The sequence below is a fragment of the Erinaceus europaeus genome, chromosome 11 (assembly GCF_950295315.1).
Source record: "Erinaceus europaeus chromosome 11, mEriEur2.1, whole genome shotgun sequence".
NCBI classification, from domain to species: domain Eukaryota; kingdom Metazoa; phylum Chordata; class Mammalia; order Eulipotyphla; family Erinaceidae; genus Erinaceus; species Erinaceus europaeus.
Window position 1 is genome coordinate 44,780,868 of NC_080172.1, and position 27,524 is coordinate 44,808,391.

The following is a 27,524-nucleotide window of genomic DNA, read 5'->3' on the forward strand; positions in this document are numbered from 1 at the left end:
ACAACAATAATAACTACAACATTAAAACAACAATGGAAACAAAAGGGAATAAATAAATATTTACAAAAATATTTTTTAAAAAGAGGCCCTATTGCTTACCCTCACCCACAAACCCCCTGCCTCACTTATAAGTATCTATAATAAATATAGAAGTTGTGTAGTTAAATAGCTAATGTTAGGGTATATGGGTAGAAGTTATTAACCTTTCTTATATGCAAAGGTTAACCAGAAGAGAGCCCCCATGGTGTGTGCTTACGTTACAGCAGAAGATTTCTTTAGGTAGACAACTTACTAGATTTTACAAAAGGCTTGGTTTAGACCCATCCAAGAATGGGTAAGAAGAAAAGCTATTAGATTTAGCTACAGGAAAAAATGTTTATTCATATAAAAGGTTAGAACAGGGAGATGGCCAAAACACAGATGGTCATTTCAAGGGAACTTTCAAGAGAAAATTTAGACTACTCCAGACCAAGAAAACTTTCAAGGTGCAATCAAGATGCCCCAGACTTATGGAACTTTCTAAGGAAAACACACCTATAATAATAATGTTGTTTAAGGTTATTCTTGATGTTAATGAAAATAATCATGCATGATGTCATCTGTATCCTTGATGTTAATGAAAACAATCATGCATGATATCAACCATATCCTGGCAAAATGTGTTTAAAATAAAGCTCTGCAGAGAGACGGCAGAGACAGTTCTCTCCTGCACCTAAAGCAGCTGATGCATCACTCATTTTATTCATCTCCCCAACTCCCCCTTTCCTTCAGGGACTCTTAATTACTTTCACTGGGGCTGGTTCTCGGCACTTTACAATGCACATTTTTCTGGAGGTAAATTGCAGGCACTTTAGGGCAGGAGGGGGTGGAGCTGAGCAATCAGGATGTTTGTTGGTGGTTTTAAGGTTAACTGCCGGTCTCTGGGCACCATATGCTGGTCCCTGTTCGGGCGCCAGATGCTGAGCTAGCTTCTCTGGCGGGAGACAGACGACCAGGGACTCATGGCTAAGCTCAGACGCAGTTCAATCTTTATTGATGAGGGGGGGGGGGATGCAGTGCAATCAATCTAATCTCTCTTAATTAGAAAATCCTGTCCTTTATATCTCCTGAGGTTGAAGTGTCAGATCAGAAGAGGAAATACGTAGGATAGGGGGTGGGGAGAAGGAAAAAGTGTGCGTTATCAAGCTTGCATCTAACCAGTGGGAATTAAACCAATGCCCTGTAGGCAGGGCGGGTCTCAGGTAAAGCAGTGATTATGTAAATAGACCACAGCATTAAGCAATGCAACAGAAGGGGTCTTAGAAGAAGAATTAGAAGCAGACCAACAGTTAACCACACACAGTAATCCATGGATTTTAATTAAAGGAAGGGGAGGAAGTGGCATGTGGCGCCTATGTCCGGAGGTCCAGCCATCATAAATTCCCGAGACAGGGGGGGACCTGCCCTTGTCTCAACCCAAAGGGAGAGTAGGTGTCAACCCACTTGGACCTCATGGAAACAATGGCCCGGACTTTCTGGGACAGTGGGCCCTACTCTCCAACATTACATAGATGACCTTGGAGGGAGGTTCCTTGGAGGGAACCTGTGTTTAAGTGACTGGGTGGTGGAGGCAGGAGGCTGAATTCAGGCATGTGTTTGAATGGGCTCCTTCCCAGAAGTTCTGCACCCATGGGTAGCAACACACAGGGAGGACTCCGGAGGCTGGGGCCCTGTGTGCGGGCATTGGCAGAATCACCAGGTTAAAGGCAAGTCACCTGGTTAGAGGCAAGTCATCTGGTTCTTCTGTGGACCAGAAAAGCTACCCAAGAGAGGCCAGTCTGTCCACAGATCTCAATGCCTAGCAGCCCAGAACTGACTCCTTGAGAGCCAGGTGGGGACTCATCTCTGGCACCCCATTTTATTGAGGGTGAGCACATAGTGTGTACACCTCTTTATGCTTCTCACAGGAGCACGAATCCTTCAAACTGTGAACAGTGTGGTGTGGACAAGAGGCTGCTGGCTGCTGGAGCACAAAGTAGTAAACACAGTCCACTGGTTTCCCTATGTCTCATGGCCATTTTTGTGGAGCAGAGGCCCAGCACACAGCAGGACAGTGTGAGGCCCAATGTGCCATATCTGCTGGAGGGTTAGAAGAAAGAAGAAGCTGAGTTTATGGCTGTCTTCAGCAGTCAGGGACCAAGGGCTTCAACAGCTGACAACTACAGTGAGCAGACACCTGACCACTTGGGCAGTAGGGCTTAGAGCACTTGCTTTTGGTGGGCAGCATCAATGCATAGAACCAACTGAGTTCAGCTCAAGTCCCAGGCAGCTCGCTGGGGGTCCGTTCAGCTCCCTGAGGTTCTCCTATCTGGGAGGTTGGAGGGGCTTGAGGCAGCCTTGCTGGGCTGTCAGCAGTGGGCTGGGAGGAACAACAACAGCAGAAAGAAAAGAGGCGAGTGCGTACTGCTTGGGTGCAGAAGACAAACATGATGCAGTTGGCACCTCCCTGGAACGTGTTTCCAATGCCCTGCCAGAGAGAAAAGGAGGGAGAGGGTGTGAGTGTCAGCACTGGTCTGGGTCTCAAAGGCAAGGAGGTGGGGAAGTACCCTGGAGCATTGGCTTGACCCTCTGAACTTTCGGGCTGGTTGTGATGATTCAGGGGAAAGCCTGGTTTCTGGGTCTCCATGATAAGGTCTCATGGTAAGTCAGCTCCTTCTAGGGTTACTTCCAGGGCTTGTGGGCTGTGCTGGGCCACCTCAAGCTTCTCTCTCATCAAATCTCTCAGTCTCCAGAAGGAAGATAGATACAGGACCACCCCCTCTGCCAGGAAGGGACCCCAGCCCCATGACTAAGGGGAGGGCAGACCTACATGCAAGACCACCAGCACTGGAGTCCGCACTGCTGGCGAGCCACAGAGAGTGAGGACGAAGCGCACGGTGCTCCAGACCCGGAGGCAGATGAAGATGAGTGGGATGAAGATCAGCTTCCTGTCTGCCACGGAGGCATGACGTTGAAGCTGGTGTACTTCAGAGAGGATGGGACGGTACTCAGAGAGGGCCTCGTGCTACAGGGAAAGATGCAAGGGCAGATGTGAGCAAGATGAGTGCCTCCCACCTGCCTCCACTGTCTGGAGGGGCTGGAGGTGGGGAGTGGTTTGCACTGTGTGACTTCTACTCCTGGACCTTGCCCTCCCAGAGTCTCATCTCTATCCCATCCTTCTCTGACATGCACATGCCCCCACCCACCACCTTTTTTGTGTCTCCTCCCTGTTGTGAGACACCTGAAACTACTGAGGTCTAAAGAGTAAGGCTGCTCTCCGTGGCCAAGCCCTCCCCAAGCTGGCTCCCACCCAACTAAGACATACTCAAAGCACCTTCCAGCTGCCCAGGCCAACACTTGCTGGTCATTTCTTTTTATTATTATTATTATTTATCAGAGCACTGCTCAGCTCTGACTTATTATAGCAGTGCTAAGGATTGAATTTGAGACCTTAGATGCCTCAGCCATGAATGTCTCTTTGCATAATAATCATTATGCTGTCTCCCCAGCTCCTTCTGAGGTTACTCCCAGGGCTTCTGGGCTGTGTTGGGCCACCTCAAGCTTCTACCTTCCCTCTCACCAAATCTCTCAGCCTCCAGCAGGAAGACAGATACAGGGCCACCCCCTCTGCCAGGAAGGGACTCTGGTCCCGCCACTAAAGGGAGGGAAGACCTACATGCAAGACCACCAGCACTGGAGTCTGCACAGCTGACGAGCCACAGAGAATGAGGACGAAGCACACAGTGCTCCAGACCCGGAGACAGATGAAGATGAGTGGAATGATTTTATTTTACTTCTCTTAAACATTTTATTTATATTGTTTATATATTTATTGGAGAGAGGCAGAGATAAATAGAGAGGGAAGGGGAGACAAAGAAGGAAAGAGAAACACCTGCAGCCCTGCTTCACTACTCATGAAGCTTTCCCTCCTGAAGGTGGAGAAAAAAGACAGGGCCCTTGAGCATAATAAAATGTGTGTGTTCAACCAGGTGAGCCACTACCCAGCCCCTTATTTTACTTTTCAATTTTATTATTATTGCTATTATTATTATTATTATTATTTTGCTATGTTGTAAACAAGTCCTGTGGTGTCTCCCTTCAAAAGAGATCCAGAATCTAGATGCCCTGCTCACTGCCACTGCCCCCAGACTGATCCATGTGCTATTGCCTCTGTTTTGAAAATCTGCAGCTGAATTTATTTTAAAATTTGATATCACTTTATTGAGGAAATGTTGATTTATCAGAATTGTTGTCACAGGGGTACAGCTCCATATTTCCCCTAAGGTAGGTATGAACATGCCTCATCCCCAACAAACTGTTATCCTCCTTCACTGTATGGCACTAGACCCAAGTACCCACAGTACCACAACACCCCTACTACTCAACACCCCTCAGTACTCCCCACCACAGTTCATGAATCTGCTTCAATAGCCCACAGTCCACTGGGGTTTGACCTGTATCATCCCTTGCTGTGTTTCTTAGGTCCACCTATGAGTTAGATCATTTGATATCCTTCCTTCTCCTGGTTTAATTTACTCAGAATTATTCCTGCCAGCTATATCCATGTTGTTGAAAAAAATATTTCATCATTTCTTTGCCCTAGTTGATATGCTTTACCACTCATCTGTGGTCACCAGGAGCAATGGATTCATCATGTAGGCACTGAGCCCCAACAATAACCCAGATAGCAATTTTTAAAAAGCCAGGCAGTATGACATGCTCTTTTTTCTTCAAGATTACTTTGGCAATTCTGGCTTTTTGTGGCCTATAGCATTCTTTTTTTTATGGGTGGACATAATGGTTTATAGTTGACAATAAAATACAGTAGTTAGTATATGTGTAACATTTCTGTTTTCTGCATAACACTATACCCCTCTTCCCATATAAATCCTCCACCATCATGTTCCAGGACCTGAACCACAGCCCAGAGTCCTTTACTTTGGAACAATACACCTTCTATAGCATTCATATCCTTTAAAGAAATTCACTGGGATATTGAGAGATTGCATAGAATCTGAATGCTACTTTAAATAAGATACCAATTTCATAATGCTAACTCTTCCAGTCCACTAGAATGGGATATCTCTCCATTCCCTTGTGTATTATTTCCTCTCATAGTGATTCACAGTTTTCAATGTACAAGTCTTTTACTTTCTAAAATGAATTAACATCTAGGTACCTAGTTCTTTTTGATACTATTATAAATGGGATTGCTTTCTTGATTTCTTCTTCTAGTTTACTATGTGCATAAAAAGTGTCTGATGTTTTTTTTTTTTTGTCTCCAGGGTTATCACTGGGGCTCAATGCCTGCACTACAAATCCACTGCTCTCTCTTTTTTTTTTTGAGAGAAATTGAGAGAGGAGGGGAAGATAGATAGATAGAGAGAGAGGGAGAGAGAGAGGTACCTGTGGATCTGCTTCATCACTTGTGAAGTGATCCCCTTGTAGGTGGTGAACCAGGGGCTTGAAACATATAGCACTTTGTACTATATGTGCTTGACTCGGTGTGCCACCACCCAGCCCCCTGATTTTTGTACACTGATTTTGTAGTATATTACTATACTACAAAATACTATAGTATTTTTACTATATTATCTTATCGTATCATCTAGTGATTTCTGAGAGTTTTCTACTGGATTCTTCTATATTTTCTATGTGCGCTAGCATGTCATCTGCAAATAGTGATAGCTCTACTTTCAATTTGTATCCATTTTATTTCTTATTACCTAATTGTTATAGCTAGAACATCTAGGAATATACTGAACAGTAGCAGTGACAGTGGACAGTCTTATCTTGTTCCTGATCTAACAGAGAAACTTCAGTTTCTCACCACTGAGTATGGTATTCACTGTGGGTTTGTTGTATGTAGCCCTTATTAAATTGAGGAATATTATCTCAAACCCACATTTTTAAAAGCTTTAGTCATAAAAGGATATTGAATCTTGTCAAATGTTTTCTTGGTATCAATTGAAATAGTCATTTTATTTCTGATTTTCCTGTTTTAATATGGTGAATTATATTAATTGACTTACATATATTGAATCATCCTTGCATACAACTGCTTTTTAGCTGGCCACCTAGCCACTTCCACTGCAACCTCATTCTCAACAAAGAAGCGGCCAGTTTCCTGCAAACCTCAGTCAGACTGCTCTAATCTTCTGCCCAAAGCTCTTATTGTCTCCCCATCACACATTTCTTACAAAGTCAGGCTTGTCTAGTTCCATTCTCCTTCCTATAGCTTCCCTCTTTACTTACTCTGCCTAGCCACACAGGACACCTGATCCTCCATTACCACCACCCCCCACACACCATACCAGGTATATCCCACACCAGGGCCTCTGAACCAGGTATTTCCTTCTACTAGAATGTTCTTCCTTTTCTACCCACAGACTCAGCCCCTCATCAAGTCTGTGTTCCAGTATTGTCTTCTGGAGAAGGCCCTCTGACAGGTCTGACAGCAGTACCCCACCTCCAGCTCTGTATTTCTGTTTGCCTGTCTTCTTAGCTGGTCATTTCCTTCCTGATGTCATAAGGCCATTCCTCACCTCATCTACCCAACAATGCAGGCTACCCCAGGGGAAAGGCCTGATGTGGTACCCACATACCCCATAGGAGAGGATCCATCCAAAGCTGGGACAGAAAGAAAAGAGGGCTTCATTCTTCCTGCTCCTAAGAATGCCTATAGGGAAAAACTTGATAGTCTCCACTTCCTGATGACAAATGAATTTGTAAAAAAAAAAAAAAATGCTCTGGACAAAAATAAGATTTTGAAATAGGTCCTGGGTCTGGGACCCTGGAGGTCTAATTTAGGGAAGGAGTCCTATTAAGATGACACCTGATGTCCTGATAAGTTATATACTTCAATGTCTAGGCAACTAAGCTTCTGCAACTCAACTGCTTAGCACCTGCCTCCTCCCCTGGGGCCTCTGACAATAGTGTGGGGAGCTGCACCCACCCCTAGCATCCATTGGGAGTTATATAGTTGTGTGTGCTGGGGGTAGGGTTGGCAGTCTGGCCATCAGCTCATGCTGTTGGTCAGCTAATCTTCAGACCAAAGTCTGTTCCAGCTTATTTTCAGCTCTCCTTCCTAATGAGAAGTGGAAACACTTGTACATTCACACTTTCTGCTCACTATCTTCCTTTTCCCACTGTATGGGTTATGACCAGCCTCATAGAAGACTCCTCACTCCAAGTTGCCCACAGTTAAGGAAGAAGCAGAAAGAAGAAAGATGCACAAAAATCAAGCTCTAGGGAAGTCCTTGGGAGAGCCTGGTAGGTCTTTTAGGAGCCTTCAATGGAGAGTCTGGAACCTTCCTTGGGCAGTGAGAGGCAGGCGGTGAGAAGGGCAAAAGAACAATAAGAGGCAAAATAAAATAGAGGATTTCAGACACACTGATGAGTCCTACCAACATCTTTGGCAATGAGTCCAGCTACAGCAATATATTAACAGCAACACAGTAATAGTAGGGGATTTCAAGACCCCTTGGGTGGCCAGAAACTATCAAATACTTAAGAGTAAAATACTGGCAGAACTCTTTTCCATCTAAATTTTAAAGTCATTGTCAATGAAATGAATCTAATTAGGAAAAAAAAGTTGAACAGTAAACACAAAGCAGAACTTGGACTGGGTCTAGTGTATTGTACCAAAGTAAAGGACTCTGGGGTAGGGGTGTAGGGTTCATGTCCTGGAACATGATGGCAGAGGATGACTTGAGGAGGGTTGAATTGTTTTGTGGAAAACAGCAATGTGAACGGGGTAGACAGCATAATGGTTATGCAAAGATACTCTTATTCCTGAGGCTCCAAAGTCTCAGGTTTATGGTGAATTCACTTTCTTTACCCCATCTTAGATGGAGCGTGAAGAAATCATGTTAAGTGAGAAGCAAAAGATTGAATACAGGAAGATTTCACTCTTAGAAGTTGAAAAACAAGATCAGAAGGGAAAATTCTAAGCATAGCTTGGACTGGAGTTGGTGTATTGCACCAAAGTAAAAGATTCTGGGATCGGGAGGAAGGTTGAGGTCCTGGAACATAATGGCAGAAGAGGACCTCATTGGGGGGGTGGTGGTGGTGGTAAATTGTTATGTGGAAAACTGAGAAATGTTATGCATGTAAAAACTATTGTATTTTACTGTTGCCTGTAAATCATTAATCCCCCAATAAAGAAATTTAAGAAAAATCAGTTCAGAGCAGTGAAGCCCTGGTGAAAAAAACAAACAAGAACAAAAATAAAATAAAATAAAATGGCTGGATTTACATATTTTTGCATGTATGAATAGCCTATCCTTATGATATAATTTTAACCACTTAGATAAGGAGGTGATATGTTCATATTACTGATTAGGAAAACTCATGTGTGGGTAGCTCTGTACAACTGCTGCTGCTCATATTTCATTTGAAAGCTCAGGATGCTCAGCAACCTCTCAGTGTGTCCACAAGGTGGCAGTAGAGGACTGTGCCGAGAACAGGAGGCATGTCTCTCCGCCCCCGCCCCCTCCCCCTCCCCACACACCCCAAGTCTGAATTTGACAGCCTTTCACTTGCAGGTGAGAGTCTGGTGCATTGGGGGTACCTTTGGTTTTTGTGGATTATGGCACCTACCGCTCTGTTGACATGCTTCCGAATAAGGAGATAGAGCAGGGGCAGTGTGATGTAGGCCAGCAGCTCCCACAGCTTCCCAGTCAGCAGCATCCACAGTAAATGGTCTTCTGCTTCCAAGCTGATCCAGCACCAGCCCACTGACACATATGAGGCATCATAGCCAATCTTCTTTAGAGTCACAGCGGCTATTGTGATGGCCAGTGGGACACCCCAGCTGCAGAATAAGAGCAAAAAGGGACACTGAGTCAGGCCTGCTTCTCAGCTGCACTAGCAAGGGTGAAAGTGGCCAGATGCTCTTCAGACAAGGGACCAGAGCTCTACAAAGCCAGAACCTACCAGCATCCTAGAAGGGAAAAAGAAGGGAGGGAGAGTAGCAATCCTGAAATTTACCAACCCCTCCACAGTCACCTTTATGCTGAAGATCCTAGAGAAACACACCTTCCCCAGTACTGGAAGACAGGCAGAATCCCCTAGTCTAAAGAGATTTAAGAGCCCTAAGTAAGGGAGATCATTCTTTCTGAAAGGAAGTTGTAGAGCAAGGGGGAGATCAAAGTTGCATGTCAGTCTCTTGTTGAAACAAGGCTAGGAGTCTTATGTTTCCACTAGCTGATCCCTACTACTGCTGGGCTGATGGGCACCCAAGGTGAATATGGTGTATAAAGGTCAGCTCTGTGGTCTAAGAAGGACTTCCATCTCTCTTCTCACTGGCCTCTGTGGGATTATGGAAATGCAGAGCAGAACTGGGAATCCCCCAGCATCTGTGCCCCCAAAGCTTGTCCCCCTCCCCACTTAAACTGCAAAGGCACAGAGGAGCAGATAACTCACAGATATCAGAGGGTCATGAGACAGGCACCACCTTATACTCAGGGGTGTGTGCATAGCATTTGGGGGTGTCAGTGATGAATCCTAGGGCCACACATACATGTGAAATGTCTACTTTATCACTGAACTACATCCAGCTCCCAGATCGTGCATTAAAAAAGACCTTGAATTCATTTAGGAAAGAGAACCAGAGCATCACTCAGCATATGCAGTGCCACAGATCAAACTCCAGACCACACACATGTGAGTCCTGGCCTTATCATTGGGCCACCTCCCTGGCCATGGTTTATGCATTTTATTATGTTTATTTATTTTAAATACTTACTGTGAAAAGGAAAGAATCCAGAGCACCACTCTGGTACATGTGGGATCAAACCAGGAACTGAAGGACTTGCATTCTCTATCATCTGAGCTATTTCCCCCCATCTTGGCCATAGTTTGTGCATCTATCCGTTAATAAATAGCTCCCTAGGAAATGATCTGTCTGTACACATGCACATCTAACTTTCTATAAGTTTTAATGATATTAAAAATGCAAAGCACATACTTCATAAATAAGACATGCAAAGGGCTGGAGAGAGAGAGAGAGAGCATAATGGTTATTTTCATGCTTGAGGCTCCAAAGTGTTCCAGGTTCATTCCCCAGCACCAACATAAGCCAAAGCTGGGGAAGGGGAGGTGTGTGTGGGGAAACACACACACACAGACACCACCCCTTCTTGTAGGTGCAACTGAGCCAAATGATTCTCACAGTCAGCCTGTGTTGATGTTTGCTGAACTCTGGCACCTGCAGCCAATCTAGCAGACAAGAATAGACTCACCAGCCAAGGTTTAGTTGATGTATTCATTCTCCTTAACAAGGGAAAGGAAACTGAAATAAGGAAGAAAGTCTAAGACAATGTCAGAACTTCACTGGTTCCACTATGACTCCTCCAGCAATTTCCAAACTATTAACATGTTCTCTCTTGTTTTCTTTTATTTATTTATTTATTTTTCTCTTTTTTTATTGAGGAATTAATGTTTTACATTCAACAGTAAGTACAATAGTTTTCTTTATAGATGACTTATAACAGGTCAAATCTGATTCACAGTCTCATATATATAGATGGAGAGGGGGGATTTTTAAAAATTTTATTATATTTTTTTCTCATAGGTTCACCATCAGGGTTCCATGCCTATACAATTTTTCTATTCTCAGGGGACTCTTTTTTATATAACAGGTAAGAGAGACAGAGAAGTGTGGTATAGAGAGACAGAAATAAGCAGAGAAAAGGAGAGACACCACAACATTACTTTATCACTTGTGAAGCTTGCCCTCTGCAAATGCTTCTTAGAGGAAAACATTGGTAAAACACTTTCCCATCTACACCTCAAGGACATCTTTGATGAATCAAACCCAATTGCAAGGAAGACCAAAGCAGAAACAAACCAATGGGACTACATCAAATTGAAAAGCTTCTGCACATCCAAAGAAACTATTAAACAAACAGAGAGACCCCTCACAGAATGGGAGAAGATCTTCACATGCCAGACATCAGACAAGAAACTAATCACCAAAATATATAAAGAGCTCAGCAAACTTAGCCGCAAAAAAGCAAATGACCCCATCCAAAAATGGGCAGAGGAAATGAACAAAACATTCACCACAGAGGAGATCCAAAAGGCTAACAAACATATGAAAAACTGCTCTAGGTCACTGATTGTCAGAGAAATGCAAATTAAGACAACACTAAGATACCACCTCACTCCTGTAAGAATGGCATACATCAAAAAGGACAGCAGCAACAAATGCTGGAGAGGATGTGGGGACAGAGGAACCCTTTTACATTGCTGGTGGGAATGTAAATTGGTCCAGCCTCTGTGGAGAGCAGTCTGGAAAACTCTCAGAAGGCTAGACATGGACCTTCCATATGACCCAATAATTCCTCTCCTGGGGTTATACCCCAAGGACTCCATAACACCCAACCAAAAAGAGGTGTGTACTCCTATGTTCATAGCAGCACAATTCATAAAACCTGGAAGCAACCCAGGTGCCCAACAACAGATGAATGGCTGAGAAAGCTGTGGTATATATACACAATGGAATACTATGCAGCTATCAAGAACAATGAACCCACCTTCTCTGACCCATCTTGGACAGAGCTAGAAGGAATTATGTTAAGTGAACTAAGTCAGAAAGTTAAAGATGAGTATGGGATGATCCCACTCATCAACAGAAGCTGACTTAGAAGATCTGAAAGGGAAACTAAAAGCAGGACCTGATCAAATTGTAAGTAGGGCACCAAAGTAAAAACCCAGTGGTGAGGGGTAGACATGTAGCTTCCTGGGCCAGTGGGGGGTGGGAGTGGGCGGGAGGGATGGGTCACGGTCCTTTGGTGATGGGAATGGTGTTTATGTACACTCCTAGCAAAATGTAGACATATAAATCAGTAGTTAATTAATATGAGAGGGGGAAATCAATTGTATGTCTCAAAGGTTCTCAAAAGACAAACTGAATCTTTTTAATAGATAGGCTACGTATTTGATATGCGGACTCTCTCAAAAGCCTAGACCAAGTAGATTAGAAGCTTCCAATAGCACAGCTATATACAAGATACTGGGTACTGTACAGCAAACCATAACAAAGGGACTTTTCAAAGTTAACCCAATTAACAAATAATGTGATGATAATATTAACTATTGATTGTCTTTTTGAACCCTAAGACAGCAGGAACCTCACATCTTCACTATAGAGCCCCTACTTCCCCCAGTCCTGGCACCCTTGGATAGGGCCCACTTTCCCGTATGCATCTCCCAATCCATACCAAATAATATTGCATCCGCCGATCACAACCTAACCAAAGCAACGATTGCCATCTCAACATGCTTCACCTCAGAGTGTATCCAGAGACTTCACGTGTGGAATGACAACCCTTCAGCTTCATTACTCGGGTGAGACCTTTCCTTTTATAGTACACTCTAATTTCATCTCAGGTAGTTCACTTTCTAACAAAGTCCCATAACCTAGACATACACCAGTTTCTGTGAGAGAGAGCTTATGTGCACACGTATCCATAAACTACTGCAAAATATATACCTGAAAGCAGGATTACACTAGAGTTTGCAGTGAGTACCTCCCTAACACTTCCTCTCCACTATTCCAAACTTGGGATCCATGATTGCTCAACAAATTGTTTGGCTTTGTATGTTAACTCTCTTTTCAATCACCAGGTTCCAGATGCCACCAGGATGCTGGCTAGGCTTCCCTGGATTGAAGACCCCACCAATGTGTCCTGGAGCTCAGCTTCCCCAGAGACACACCTTACTAGGGAAAGAGAGAGGCAGACTGGGAGTATGGACCGACCAGTCAACGCCCATGTTCAGCGGGGAAGCAATTACAGAAGCCAGACCCTCTACCTCCTGCAACCCTCAACGACCCTGGGTCCATGCTCCCAGAGGGCTAGAGAATGGGAAGGCTATCATGGGAGAGGGTGGGTTATGGGGATTGGGTGGTGGGAATTGTGTGGAGTTGTACCCCTCCTACCTTATGCTTTTGTTCACTAATCCTTTCTTAAATAAAAAATTTAAAAAAAAATTTTATTATATTTTTTTCTCATAGGTTCACCATCAGGGTTCCATGCCTATACAATTTTTCTATTCTCAGGGGACTCTTTTTTATATAACAGGTAAGAGAGACAGAGAAGTGTGGTATAGAGAGACAGAAATAAGCAGAGAAAAGGAGAGACACCACAACATTACTTTATCACTTGTGAAGCTTGCCCTCTGCAAATGCTTCTATGAGGTAGCCAGGGGCTCAAACTCTGATCCTTGTACATGGTAAAATGTGGATAAATTATCTCTAGTCCTAATTTATTTATTTTCACGAAGATGAGAAAGGTGATAGATAGATAGATAGATAGATAGATAGATAGATAGATAGCAAGATATAGATTGACTGATAACGAGACTAGAGTACTGCTCAGCTCTGGCATATGGCAATGCTAGACATTGAACCTGGGACCCTTGATGCATCAGGCATGCAAGTCTGGTACACTACAGTACCCAAAGTCTTTTCTCTTCTTTTTTTAATCAAATTTTATTAGCATAAATATTGCCCATATCTGCTTTCAAACTGTGCAGCAGGACCAGACAGGTCAGTGTTAATGTACAGAATTTACACTAAAGAAGTCCCAGTATATAGTGGTGTCACTTTATAAGATACAGTTATATGTAAATAACATTAAAGAACATAAATTATGGTGAGGTCTTGTATGATACAGAAAATCCTAACAAAGGGGTTTTCAAATTTAACCCAATTGCCAAATAATTTGGTTATAGCAATAACTATCTATTGCCTTCTGAAACCCTAAGACAGCAGGATCCTTCTCCTCTCTCTGTAAAGCCCATATTTCTCCCAAACCTGGAAACTCTAGGGTAGGGATATCCTGTATGCTTCTCTACTCATACCAATTGATATTGCATCTGCTGATCTCAGCCTAATCAATTCAACCAGTACCACCTCGACATGTCTCACTTAGGACTATGTTCAGAGATGTCAGGCATGGAAATGTCAACTCTCCAGCTTCATTACTCTGGAGAGACCTTTCCTAGATTATAGGGCTCCTTAATTCTATTTTGGGTGGTGCACTTCCTATATCAAGCAAGTATCAGATAGCTTGGTAAAAGTAAAAAATGTTTATTATTAATAACACATCTTTTCCTGTGCACACAGAAGAGAGTCAAAATAGCTGAGGAACTCACCCATGTAGTTTCAGAGGTCAGAGTAGGGAAAATCAAAAGCAGAGGGCACTGGGCAGGAGAAAGGGAGCAGTAGGAAATTTATCCTACCCTAAGACATACAGATGCAAGTTCTGCCTCCTCTGCCTTAAAAAAAAAAAGAGGTAAGGTTAGGTGAACAGGCTTGGGAGCTGTGCAACAGAGAGTGCACAGGACTTACATGCATGAGAGGCCCCACATTAGCTGCCCAGCACCACCAAGAACCAGAATTGTGAGGTCAAAAAAGAAAAAGAAAATTACAAGCCACCAGTGACATCCTTATGGGAGAGGCTTATGTGTGATTATCTTTCACAATAGGCAACCTCCCTTCAGTTTTCAAGCCCTCTCACAAGAAGTTTTCCTTCTACTAAAGACATATTTCTAGGTAATAGATTTTTACTCCCTACATTTCCAGTTATTAACACAGATAATGAGAAAACTCATCACATGGTGTTTCTATCATGACAATAAAAAAGATGTAAAAAGCAAAACAAATCCTGAGTATACAAACAATAGTAAAGTCATTTGAAAAACAGGAGTTTTCAATATTTTTGTTACTAATGTAATTTTTTTTTAAATTTCTTTATCGGGGGATTGTTTTACATTCCACAGTAAAAACAATAGTTTGTACATAACATTACTCAGTTTTCCACATACCAATATAATCCACACTAGGTCCTCTGTCATCCTTTTTGGACCTGTATTCTGCCACCCCTCCCCACCCTAGAGTCTTTTACTTTGGTGCAACACACCAATTCCAGTTCAGGTTCTACTTGTGTTTTCTCTTCTGATCTTGCTTTTCAACTTCTGCCTGAGAGTGAGATCATCCCATATTCATCATTCTGTTTCTGACTTATTCCACTTAACATGAATTTTTCAAGGTCCATCCAAGATCAGCTGAAAACGGTGAAGTCACCATTTTTTAATAGCTGAGTAGTACTCCATTGTGTATATATACCACAACTTTCTCAGCCACTCATCTGTTGCTGGACACCTGGATTGCTTCCAACAACAAAATAATAAAATATTAAGGAATAAACCTAACCCAAGAAGTGAAAGAATTGTATACTGAAAATTATGAGTCACTACTCAAGGAAACAGAAAGACACAAAGAAGTGGAAAGATATTCCATGTTCATGGGTAAGAAGAATTAACATCAACAAAATGAATATACTACCCAGAGCCATATACAAATTTAATGCTATCCCCATCAAGAGCCCAACCATATTTTTTAGGAAAATAGAACAAATGCTACAAATGTTTATCTGGAACCAAAAACAATCTGCCAAAAACAATCTTGTGAAGAAAGAACAGAACTGGAGGCATCACACTTCCAGATATCAAATTGTATTATAGGGCCACTGTCACCAAAACTGCTTGGTGCAGGAACATGAATAGACACACTGATCAGTGGAATAGAATTGAGAGCCTGGAAGTAAGCCCCCACACCTATGGATACCTGATCTTTGAAAAAGGTGCCCAGACTATTAAATGGGGAAAGCAGAGTCTTTTCAACAAATGGTGTTGGAAACAATGGGTTGAAACATGCAGAAGAATGAAACTGAACCACTGTATTTCACCAAACACAAAAGTAAATTCCATGTGGATCAAGGACTTGGATGTTATACTAGAAACTATCAGATACTTAAAGGAAAATATTGGCAGAACTCTTTTCCGCATAAGTTTTAAAGACATCTTCAATGAAATGAATCCAATTACAAAGAAGACTAAGGCAAGTATAAACCTATGGGACTACATCAAATTAAAAAGCTTCTGCACAGCAAAAGAAACCACTTCCCAAACCAAGAGACCCCTCACAGCATGGGAGATCTTTACATGCCATACAACAGACAAGAGTTTAATAACCAACATATATAAAGAGCTTGCCAGACTCAACAACAAGACAACAAATAACCCCATCCAAAAATGGGGGGAGGACTTGGACAGAATATTCACCACAGAAGAGATCCAAAAGGCTGAGAAACACATGAAAAAATGCTCCAAGTCTCTGATTGTCAGAGAAATGCAAATCAAGACAACAATGAGATATCACTTCACTCCTGTGAGAATGTCATACATCAGAAAAGGTAACAGCAGCAAATGCTGGAAAGGGTGTGGGGTCAAAGGAACCCTCCTGCACTGCTGGTGGGAATGTCAATTGGTCCAACCTCTGTGGAGAACAGTCTGGAGAACTCTCAGAAGGCTAGAAATGGACCTACCCTATGACCCTGCAATTCCCCTCCTGGGGATATATCCTAAGGAACCCAACACATCCATCCAAAAAGATCTGTGTACACATATGTTCTTGGCAGCACAATTTGTTATAGCCAAAACCTGGAAGCAACCCAGGTGTCCAACAACAGATGAGTGGCTGAGCAAGTTGTGGTATATATACACAATGGAATACTACTCAGCTGTAAAAAATGGTGACTTCACTGTTTTCAGCCGATCTTGGATGGACCTTGAAAAAATCATGTTGAGTGAAATAAGTCAGAAACAGAAGGATGAATACGGGATGATCTCACTCTCAGGCCGAAGTTGAAAAACAAGATTAGAAAAGAAAATACAAGTCGAACCTGAAATGAAATTGGAGTATTACACCAAAGTAAAAGACTCTGGGGTGGGTGGGTGGGTGGGGAGAATACAGGTCCATGAAAAATGATGAATGAAATAGTGGGGGTTGTATTGTTAAATGGGAATCTGGGGAATGTTATGCATCTACAAACTATTGTATTTACTGTTGAATGTAAAGCATTAATTCCCCAATAAAGAAATAAATTATTTTAAAAAAAAAGACTTAGAAGAAGAACAAAGGAACCTAAAGCAACCAGAAGGATTCAACAAACTAAAGTTAGGGCAGAAATCAAATTACACTGAAAATAGAAAACCGTACAAAAGATCAATGAAGCTAAATGTTGGTTCTTTGAAAGGGTAAACAAAATTTTAAAAACTCTGGCAGAAGGTAGATAGCATAATGGTTATGCAAAGAGACTCTCATGCCTGAGGCTCCAAAAGCAACAAACCCTTAGCCAGACTCAAAAAACAAAAAAAGGGAGAAGACTCAAAAAAATCATATTGTAAATGAAAGAGATATCACAACAGACGCCACATAAATAGAATGTATTATGTGAGGCTTCTTTTTTTAAAAAAAAACATTTTTTTCTTTCTTTCTTTTTTGGTAATCTTTATTTATTTATTGGCTGGAGACAGCCAGAAATCGAGGGGGAGAGGGGTGGTAGGGATAGAGACAGAGAGACACCTGCAGCCCTGCTTTACCACTTGGAAAGCTTTCCCCCTGCAGGTGGGGACCAGGGGCTTGAACTCAGGTCCTTGCATACTGTAATATGTGTGCTTAACCAGGTACACCACCACCAGGCCCCTTCATGTGAGGCTTCTATGGATAACTATATGCCACCAAACTAAAGAACCTGTATGAAATGGATGACTTCCCACATACTACAAACTTCCAAAATTAAACAGACAGTATAGAAAATATGAACAGGCAAACTGAAATAGTTGTCAAAAATCTTCCCAAGAATAAAGGTCCTGGACCAGATGGTTTTACAAATAGATTCTACAAAACCGTTACAGAAGAGTTAATACCTCTACCACTGGGAGTCCGGCAGTAGTACAGTGGGCTAAGTGCAGGTGGCGCAAAGTGCAAGGACCAGCGTAAGGATCCCAGTTCAAGCACCCAGCTCCCCACCTGCTGGGGAGTCACTTCACAAGCGGTGAAGCAGGTCTGCAGGTGTCTATCTTTCTCACCCTCTCTGTCTTACTCTCCTCTCTCCATTTCTCTCTGTCCTATCCAACAACAGTGACATCAATAACAACTACAACAATAAAACAAGGGCAACAAAAGGGAATAAATAAATAAATATTAAAAAAGAAAAAAGAAAAAAATAATACCTCTACCATTAAAACTCTTCCAAAAGATTACAAAGGAATATCCTTTCCACCTTCTGTGAAGCCACATTCTATTCAAGTCCACATGAGTCATTCTCAAGGATAGACCATATATTAGACAACAAAGACAATGTCAACAAAGTAACATTGAAATCATACCATGCATCTTCTCAGAACACAGTGGAATTAAATTAACACTCAACAATGAACAAAAAATGAGTAAAAGGCCCAATATATGGAAACTCAACAGTATACTACTTAAAGTATACTGGGTTGAAGAGGAAATTAAGGAAGAAATCAAAATGTTTCAAGAATTCAATGAAAATGAAGACATGAGCAATCAAAATGTTTGGGACACAGCTCAGGCAATACTGAGAGAGAAGTTCATAGCTATACAAGCACACATTAGGAAACAAGAAAAAGCTCAAATAAACAATCCGATTGTACACCTTAAAGACTTAGAAGAAGAAGAACAAAGGAACCCTAAAACAACCAGAAGGACTAAACTAAATAAAGTTAGGGCAGAAATAAATAACATTGAAAATAAGAAAGCTAAACAAACGATCAATGAAGCTAAATGTTGGTTCTTCAAAAGGGTAAACAAAATTGACAAACCCTTAGCCAGGCTCACAAAAAAAAAAAAAAAAAAAAAGGCAGAAGACTCAAATAAGTAGGACTGTAAATGAAAGAGGAGATATCACAACAGACACCACAGAATTCCAATGTATCATTTGAGGATGCTATGGACAACTATATGCCACCAAGCTAGAGAACTGGAAGAAATGGGCCAGTTCCTAGATACATACAAATTTCCAAAATTAAAGAGGAACTGTAAAATATGAAAAGGCCAACGAAATCGAAACAGTTATCAAGAAACTTCCAACAATAAAAGTCCTAGACCACATGATTTTACAAATGAATTCTACAAAATCTTTAAGGAAGAGTTAATACCTCTACCTTTAAAAAAAAATTATTTATAAAACGGAAACACTGACAAGCCCATAGGATAAGAGGGGTACAATTCCACACAATTCTCACAAGCAGAGCTCCGTATCTCATCCTCTCCCCCTGATAGCTGTCCTATCTATTCTTTAACCCTTTGGGAGTATGGATCCAGGATCATTATGGGTTGCAGAAGGTGGTAGGTCTGGCTTCTGTAATTGCTTTCCCTCTGAATATGTGCATTTACAGGTTGATCCATACTCTCAGCCTATCTCTGTCTTTCCCTAGTGGGGCCGAGCTCTGGGGAAGTGGGGCGCCAGGATACATTGGTGAGGCCGTCTGCCCATGGAAGTCCAGTTGGCATCATGGTAGCATCTGGAAACTGGTGGCTGAAAAGGAGATAACGTATAAAGCCAAACAATATACCTCTACTTTCAAAACTCTTCCAAGGGCAGGGGTAGATAGCATAATGGTTAAGCAAACAAACTCTCATGCCTGAGGCTTCAAAATCCCAGGTTCAATCCCCTGCACCAACATAAGCCATAGCTAAGTAGTGCTCTGGTAAGAAAATAAAATAATAATAATAATAAATAAAATAGACATTAAAACTCTTCCAAATGATTGAAATCATAAGAATACACCCTTCTACCTTATATGAAGCCAACATCACCCTGATACCAAAAGAAGACTGGGACACAACAAAAAAAGAAAACTATGGACCAATATCTCTGATGAATAGAGTTGCTAAAAATATTGAACAAAATTCTACACAACAGGATACAGCAGTATATTAAAAAGACTGTATATCATGACAAAGTGGGATTTATCCCAGGGATACAAGGTTATTTTAATATATGTAAAGCAATGTGATCCACCACATCAATCAAAGCAAGACCAGAAACCACATGGTTATATCAATAGATACACAGAAGGCCTTTGACAAAATCCAATATCCCTTTATGATCAAAACACTACAAAAAATGGGAATAGATGGAAAATTCAAGATAATGGAGTCCATATATAGCAAATCTACAGCCAACTTCATACTCAGTGGTGAAAAACTGGAAGCATTCCCCCTCAGATCACTATCATCCTTACTGTTCAACATAGTGTTGGGAGCTATTGCCATAGCAATCAGGCAATAGAAAGGAATTAAAGGGGTATAGATTGGGAGAGAAGAAGTCAAACTCTCACTGTTTGCAGATGACATGATAGTATATGTAGAAAAAAATGAAAGAATCCAGCAAGAAGCTTTTGGAAATTATCAGGCAATATAGTAAGGTGCCAAGCTACAAAATTAACATTCAAAAGTCAGTGACATTCCTCTATGCAAATACTAAGGTAGCAGAAGAAAAAAATCCAGAAATCAACCCCTTTTACTACAGCAAGTAAAAGAACAAAATATCTAGGATAAACCTAACCAAAGAAGTGAAAGACTTGTAGAATGAAAATTATAAATCACTCTTCAATGAAACAGAAAATGTCACAAAGAAGTGGAAAGATATTCCATTTTCATGGACTGGAAGAATTAACATCACCAAAAGGAATATACTACCAAGAGCCATATATAAATGTAATGCAATCCCCATCAAGATCCCATCCAATTTTTTAGGAGAATAGAACAAATGCTACAAATGTTTATCTGGAACCAGAAAAGACCTAGAATTGCCAAAATATTCTTGAGAAGAAAAAACAGCACTGGAGTCATCACACTCCTAGATCTCAAATTGTATTATAGGGCCATTGTAATCAAAACTGCTTGGTGCTGTAACATAAATAGACACAGTGACCAGTGGAATAGAATTGAGAGCCCAGAAGTAAGCCCCAACACCTCTGGACATCTGATCTTTGACAAAGGTGCCCAGACTATTAAATGGGGAAAGCAGAGTCTCTTCAAGAAATGGTGTTGGACAAACTGGGTTGAAACATGCAGAACATTGAAACTGAGCCCCTATATTTCACCAAACACAAAAGTAAATTCCAAATGGATCAATGACTTGGATGTTAGACCAGAAACTATCAAGTACTTAGAGGAAAATATTGGCAGAACTTTTTTCTATATAAATCTTAAAGACATCATCAATGAAATGAATTCAATTACAAAGAAGACCAAAGCAACAATAAAGCAATGGGACTACATCAAATTAAAAAGCTTCTGCATAGCAAAAGTAACCATCACCCAAACAAGGAGAACTCACACAGAATGGCAGAAGTTCTTTACATGCTATATATCAGACAAGAGGCTAATAACCAAAATATATAAAGAGCTCACCAAACTCAGCAACAAAGAGCTCATCCAAAAATGGGGAGAGGATATTAACAGAATATTCTCCATAGAAGAGATACAAAAGGCCAATCATATGAAAAAATGCTCTAAGTTATTGATTGTCAAAAAGATGCAAATAAAGACCACAAAGAGATACCACTTCACTCCTGTGAGAATGTCATACATAAGAAAAGGTAGCAACAGCAAATGCTGGAGAGATTGTGGAGACAAAGGAGCCCTCCTGCACTGTTGGTGGGAATGTCAATTGTTATAACTCATATGGAGAGCAGTCTAGAGAACACTCAGAAGGTAGAAGTGGACCTAACCTATGACCCTGCAATTTCTCTCCTGAGGATATATCCTAAGGAACCAAACACACCCATCCAAAGCTATTTGTGTATACCTGTGTTCACAGCATCAGAATTTCTAATAGCCAAAACCTGGAAGCAACCCTGTGTCCAACAACAGATAAGTGGCTGAGTAAGTTGTGGTATATATACACAATGAAATACTACTCAGCGATTAAAAATGTTGAATGCACCTTCTTTACCCCATCTCGGATGGAGCTTGAAGAAATTATGTTAAGTGAGATAAGTCAGAAGGAAAAGGATGAATGTGGGATGATCTCACTCATAGACAGAGTTGAGAAAAAAGATCAGAAGGGAAATCAGTAAGCATAACTTGTACTGGAGTTGGTGTATTGTACCAAAGTAAAAGATTCTGGGGTGGGGGTGGGGGTTCAGGTACTGGAACATGATGGCAGAGGAGGACCTAGTGGGGGTTGTACTGTTTTGTGGAAATGCTATTCATGTACAAACTACTGTATTTCACTGTCAAATATAAACCATTAACCCCCCAATAAAGAATTTTTTTTTTTAAATCCTGTCCAATTATTGTCAACAAATCCACATTTCTGCTGAATAATACATATGGCAGCATGGGAGGCACACTGGTCTTGCAAGCATGGGATCCTGAGTTCAATCCCTAGCCCCATATATGCCAGAGTGATGCTCTGGTTCTCTCACTTTCTCCCTCTCATTCTGCTTTTCTCTCTGGTGAAATAAAATAAGTAAATCTTTTAAAATAATTATTGAGAAAGCTGGGGCGATAGCACAATGGTTATGCAAAAGACTTTCTTGCCTGAGGCTCCAAGGTCCCAGGCTCAATCTCCAGAACTACTATAGATGAGTACTAGCAGGGAGTTACACAGTAGTAGTACACAAAATTGCAATGTAAGAGGTGTCATATTTGATTCTCAATAGGCAGAGCTGAGTAATGCTCTGGTTAAAAAACATAAATAAATAAAAATAATCAAAACAAACAATAACAGAAACCAGGAAAGTCAAACCAGAGACCATGTGAAATCATAAAATGAGCACTAGCCTTGGAGTCCTAACTCATAACCTCCCACTCAGAGCTTTGTGACCTCAGGCAAGTTTCATCAGTCATGATAGCTGAGGAGGTTATCAGCCTATCTGTCCCCAGAGTCACTGCTGACCAAGGACTAAGGACAATACTAAGGACAGTACTCCTCAGGAGCTATAAGGACCTCCAGATGGAATGCAATTTCCCTGAGGGCAAAGTATTGGTTACCCACCTCCAATAAGGGGATAAAAGTATTTTTTAAAATGAACCACTAGGATATACCATAGGGATAGGAGTGCTTTCACAAATACACTCATCTGAAGAGAAATACATACACCTATATTTAGAGCAGCACAATTCATAATAGTCCAGTTTTGGAAACAACTCAGATGTCTAATGAATGAGTGGCAAAGAAAGTTGTGGTATGCACAACAGAATACTACTCAGCTATTAAAAAGCACAAAGTCATCTTCTTTGCTTTATCCTGGATGGGACCTGAAGTTATCATGTAAAGTCCGTTAAGTCAAAAAGAGGACACATATCAGACTCTTTCACTTATAGAAGGAATTTAAGAAACAAATCAGAACAGGAAAACACAAAGCAACCCTTAGATTGGATAGTGTGACTGCACTAAAGCAAAAGACTCTGGGGAGGGAGGGATTAGGAGAGTGTGTAAAGGGTCATGGGGTATTTATATTTATAGAAATGGGTGTGGATGGGCAGAAGTAGACAGTGTAATGGTTATGCAAACAGACTCTCATGCCTGAGGCTCCAAAGTCCCAGGTTCAATCCCCAACACCACCACCATAAGCCAGAGCTAAGCAGTGCTCTGATTAAAAAGAAAGGAAGAGGGGACTGAGCAGTGGCACAGTGAGTTAAGTGCACATGGCGTGAAGTGCAAGGAACAGCTCAAGGATCCCGGTTCGAGCCCCTGGCTCCCCACCTGCAGAGGGGGGAAGTCACTTCACAAGTGGTAAAGCAGGTCTGCAGGTGTCTATCTTTCTCTCTCCCTCTGCCTCCCCCTCCTCTCTTGATTTCTCTCTGTCTTATCCAACAACGATAGCAATAACAACAACAACGATAAACAACAAGGCAACAAAAGGGGAAAAATACCCTCAAGGAGCAGTGGATTCGTAGTGCAGGCACTAAGTCCCAATGGTAACCCTGGAGGCAAAAAAAAAGAGAGAGAGAGAGAGAGAAAAGGGAAAGAGAGAGAAAGAAAGAAGGGGGTGTGGAACAGAGTTTTGCAAAGAGAAGCCCAGAAGAGAGGAATATTTGGTTGTACCAATAGGGTTATGTGTGGCTTGGACCTGAAAAAAAAAGGGGGGCAATTATGTACAAATGAAGACAGATAGTTGTGATATGATAGTTAAACCATGTCTGCAACCTTAGGAGGGACTGGGAATTCAGAACTCTGGTGGTGGCAATGGTGTGGAGTTATACCCCTGTTGACATATAATTTTGTAACTCTATTAAATCACTAATAAAAGAGAGTCTAGTGTTGGGCTCCTTCCTTCTCAGGTGCAATTGAACACATTTCAGAGGAGCGCAGCCCATGCTTATGTATCTGTGCAGCATCTGAGGTAACTTTTTTCTTTTTATTAAATGGAAACATTGACAAGACCATAGGATGAGAGGTGTATATTTCTACACATTGCCCACCCCCAGAGCTCCATATCCAATTCCCTCCCTTGACAGCTTCCCTATTCTTTATCCCTCTGGGAATAACTTTTAAATGGTTCCTTGCAAAGCTTTTGATTTGAACAACTGAGAAGTAGGGCATTCGGACTCTCAGGCATTACCTGTCCTTTGTCCAGCAGCTCTGAGACCTGGAGGTCAAGTGACTCTTGTATGCTTGTGGCATTAGTTGTGACACCCAGATGACTTGTCTTTACCAAAGTGTTGACTGTCCTCAACTCCTTGGAAAGCACTCAAGCACTTAGCATAGAAGCCCTATAATTAGGGCAGTGTTCAATGTTCCTCGCTGGGAGAAGGAGAGGAAATCAGTCCTGTAAGATTTCCTACCTGGGGCTCAGGACAGCATGTGGATCTTGATATTAACACCTAGGAGGGGCCAGCCTTCTTCCCTACCTTGATGCCGTTTCCACACCTGGCTAGGGCAAGGTCTTGGTTTTTTTTTTTTTTTCTCTCACAGAACCCAGGTCATTGCCAGTCTCTTTCAGACCAACCTCTACAACTGAACTTAACCTCAAAGTTGTCAAACTCTAGAAGAAAAGTCAAAATCATTTGGAATAGAAATATCCAGAGACTGGGATCTGAAGTCTCCAGATGATCAAAGTCAGTAAAGACAGTCGCTTGTAAACTTTATAGCTGAGGCAGTGTCTTTGGCACAGGGCTGGTGAGGAGGGTGAGACGGATTCTTTGGGAATTGAAAGCAGCCCTCTTTTCCAGCTCAGAGCACGACCCAACCCATCTTCCAGAGTGAGAACCTGGACTTACTGCAATGAGCAGCAGAAGTGATCTCAATCTGCAAGCAAAAGACTGGTAACTCCACCAGCTTCTGAGTTGCCAGGATGGGCCCTCAGGGTGAAATCTGGAGCCACACCCTTCAAGGAACTGCTGTAATGGTCTCACCTCATTAGGGGAGTCAGGCTGCGACGAGCACAAGAGGCTCCACACAAGCCGAGCTCAGCACAAGTCCACCTTCCAGGAAAACTTGGCAACCTCCCACTGACCCTGGGCTGACCAGGCGCGGGAGAGGCCCAAGGTGGAGGGAAAGGGCACCACGGCCACCCACCTGACGATGTGGAAGGCCCAGAACAGGCGGCTGACCCGAGGCTCGCGCGCCCCATGGACGATGCTGAGGTAAAGGTAAAGGGCGATGGCCACCGTCCAGAAGAAGGAGCTGGTGTTGGCGAAGGTGGAGAGCGCACCTTGAAGCACGCAATCCCACGAGGAACCCGAGAAGTCCTGCAGCACCCCGTAGAAGTAGGAGGCGGCCGAGAGCAGGTCGGCCAGCGACAGGAAGAGCAGCAAGCGCCGCGCCTGGCTGCGCAGGTCTGGCCACAGGGCGTGCGTTGCCACTAACAGGCTGGAGCCTAGGGCCGACAGCGCGCAGGACAGCAGCACCACGGCGCGCTCCGACGGCACCAGGTCGGTGGGCGGCGCGGGCGGAGGCATAGCCGGCCGCGGACGTGGCCCGGGGCCCGGCGCTGGTGTGACCAAGACCATTCGGCCACCGCCGCCGTCTGGGAACCGAGCTTCGGGCGGTCGCGTCCAAGCAGCTACCCAGTCCAAGGCCCCTCCCTGCCCCGAGGCTCGGGCCCCGCCCAGGCCCAAACCCCGCTTCTACACCCAGGACACGCCTACCCGAGCGCTCCACTTCCCAGTAGGGTCTGGAGCCTGAGCCCCTGTGTCCACGCCCCGCCCAGTCCCTCAGACCACGCCTCCGTACCGCCTTCGCCCTGCCCCCTCGGTCCCCAAGTCTGCGCCCCGCCTCTCGCAAGGCCGCCCTATCTGGGACATCCTGTCCTGGGAAGGCAAAGTTTGTTGGACTTCAGGTTTTATGTGGCCTTCCTTGCGTTCAGCTAGTTTGTATGCATTCGCGTGCGCGCGTGCGTGCGTGCGTGTGTGTGTGTGTGTGTGTGTGTGTCTGCGCGTGTGCGTGTGAGTGTAGATTTTAATCCACAAACTAGTTATTATGGGAAGGAGATGCTTCCACTTCTTCCTACAAGGAGCATTCTGTTAACCATTCTGTTTATAAGTTGTGCTTTTTAAAAATAAGACATTAATTCCCAATGTACTCGAGATTTTTCTCTTGAAATTTTCATATATTTCTATTTATTTATTATCCTTTTTTATCAGAACACTGATTAATTCTGGCTTATGGTAGTGCTGGGTATTGAACCTGGGTCCTGGGAGGCTCAGGCATAAAAGTCGTTTTGCATAACCACAATACCATCTCTCCAGCCCTTAGGGCGTTTTAATTTACTTTTATTTAAAAAATTTCATATCTTTCTAGTTAAGATACATTTTATATACCATAAAAGTGTTACTCATAAGTGTATAACTTAGCTATTTTCAGTATATTTAGAAGTTTGTGTAGCCACCAACATTATCTAGTTCCACAAAATTTTCTAAGAAGAAACCCAGTTAGTTGCCACTTCCTATTTTACTCTCCCTGACTGTGGTCCTCCCCACCCTTAGCCAGCAATCTACCTTCTGTGGCTATGAAATTGCCCCTTCTAGACAGTTCACAGAGATAAATCAGACAGTATGTGATTTTTTTTTTGTGATTGACTTTCATTTAGTTTATATTCAAGTTCATCCATATTGTAGCATATTATCAATGTTTCAATGCTTTGTATGGTCAAATAGGTCATTGTGAAGCTGTACACATTTGACTTGATGGGCATTTGGATTGTTCTGACTTTTTGATAGTTATGAATAATACTGCTATGAACATTCTTGTGGAAAGTTTTGTACAGACGTGTAGTTTTATTTCTCTTGGGTATCTACATTGGGATGGAATTGCTCAATCATATGTTAATTGCATTTTTAAATTTTTGAGGAGTTGGCTGTTTTCCAAGGTGGAAGCATCATTTTATATTCATATAGCAAGGTTTGAGTCTTCCATTTTCTCTAATTCTTCAACACTTATTATCTTTTTATTTTGTTTTTTAAGATTTATCTTATTTATTTCACATATGATATAGTTTCACAGAAGAGAATGAGAAGCCAGAGCACTACTCCAGTGTATGCGTAAAAATAGGAGTCTCCAACATGGTTCTGTGCTCTCCCAATTGAGATGTTCCCCAACTACCAGCTCTCTTTTTGTATTTTTTTTATTCTAGTCATCTTAGTAAGATAGGGACCAAAAACTTATAGT

At 42.3% G+C, this 27,524-nt stretch overlaps 1 protein-coding gene across 2 annotated transcripts in view; it reads right to left on the reverse strand.

Moving 5' to 3' along the window:
• SLC2A5 (solute carrier family 2 member 5) overlaps positions 1–26,005 on the reverse strand; it is a 149,779-nt gene extending 123,774 nt beyond the window's left edge. Inside the window, exons 1-4 of one of the 2 annotated variants that reach the window (XM_007534162.3) lie at positions 25,434–26,005; positions 8,620–8,833; positions 2,849–3,043; positions 1,329–2,506 (exon numbers count right to left, since the gene is read on the reverse strand). In XM_007534162.3, coding sequence (XP_007534224.2) covers positions 2,294–2,506; positions 2,849–3,043; positions 8,620–8,833; positions 25,434–25,867 — 1,056 coding nt within the window. In that variant the 5' untranslated portion in view covers positions 25,868–26,005 and the 3' untranslated portion in view covers positions 1,329–2,293. Of the gene's footprint in view, positions 1–1,328; positions 2,507–2,848; positions 3,044–8,619; positions 8,834–25,433 lie in introns of those variants that run through there. The other variant, XM_060201422.1, reaches the window with a different exon arrangement.
• Positions 26,006–27,524: the final 1,519 nt, after the last annotated feature.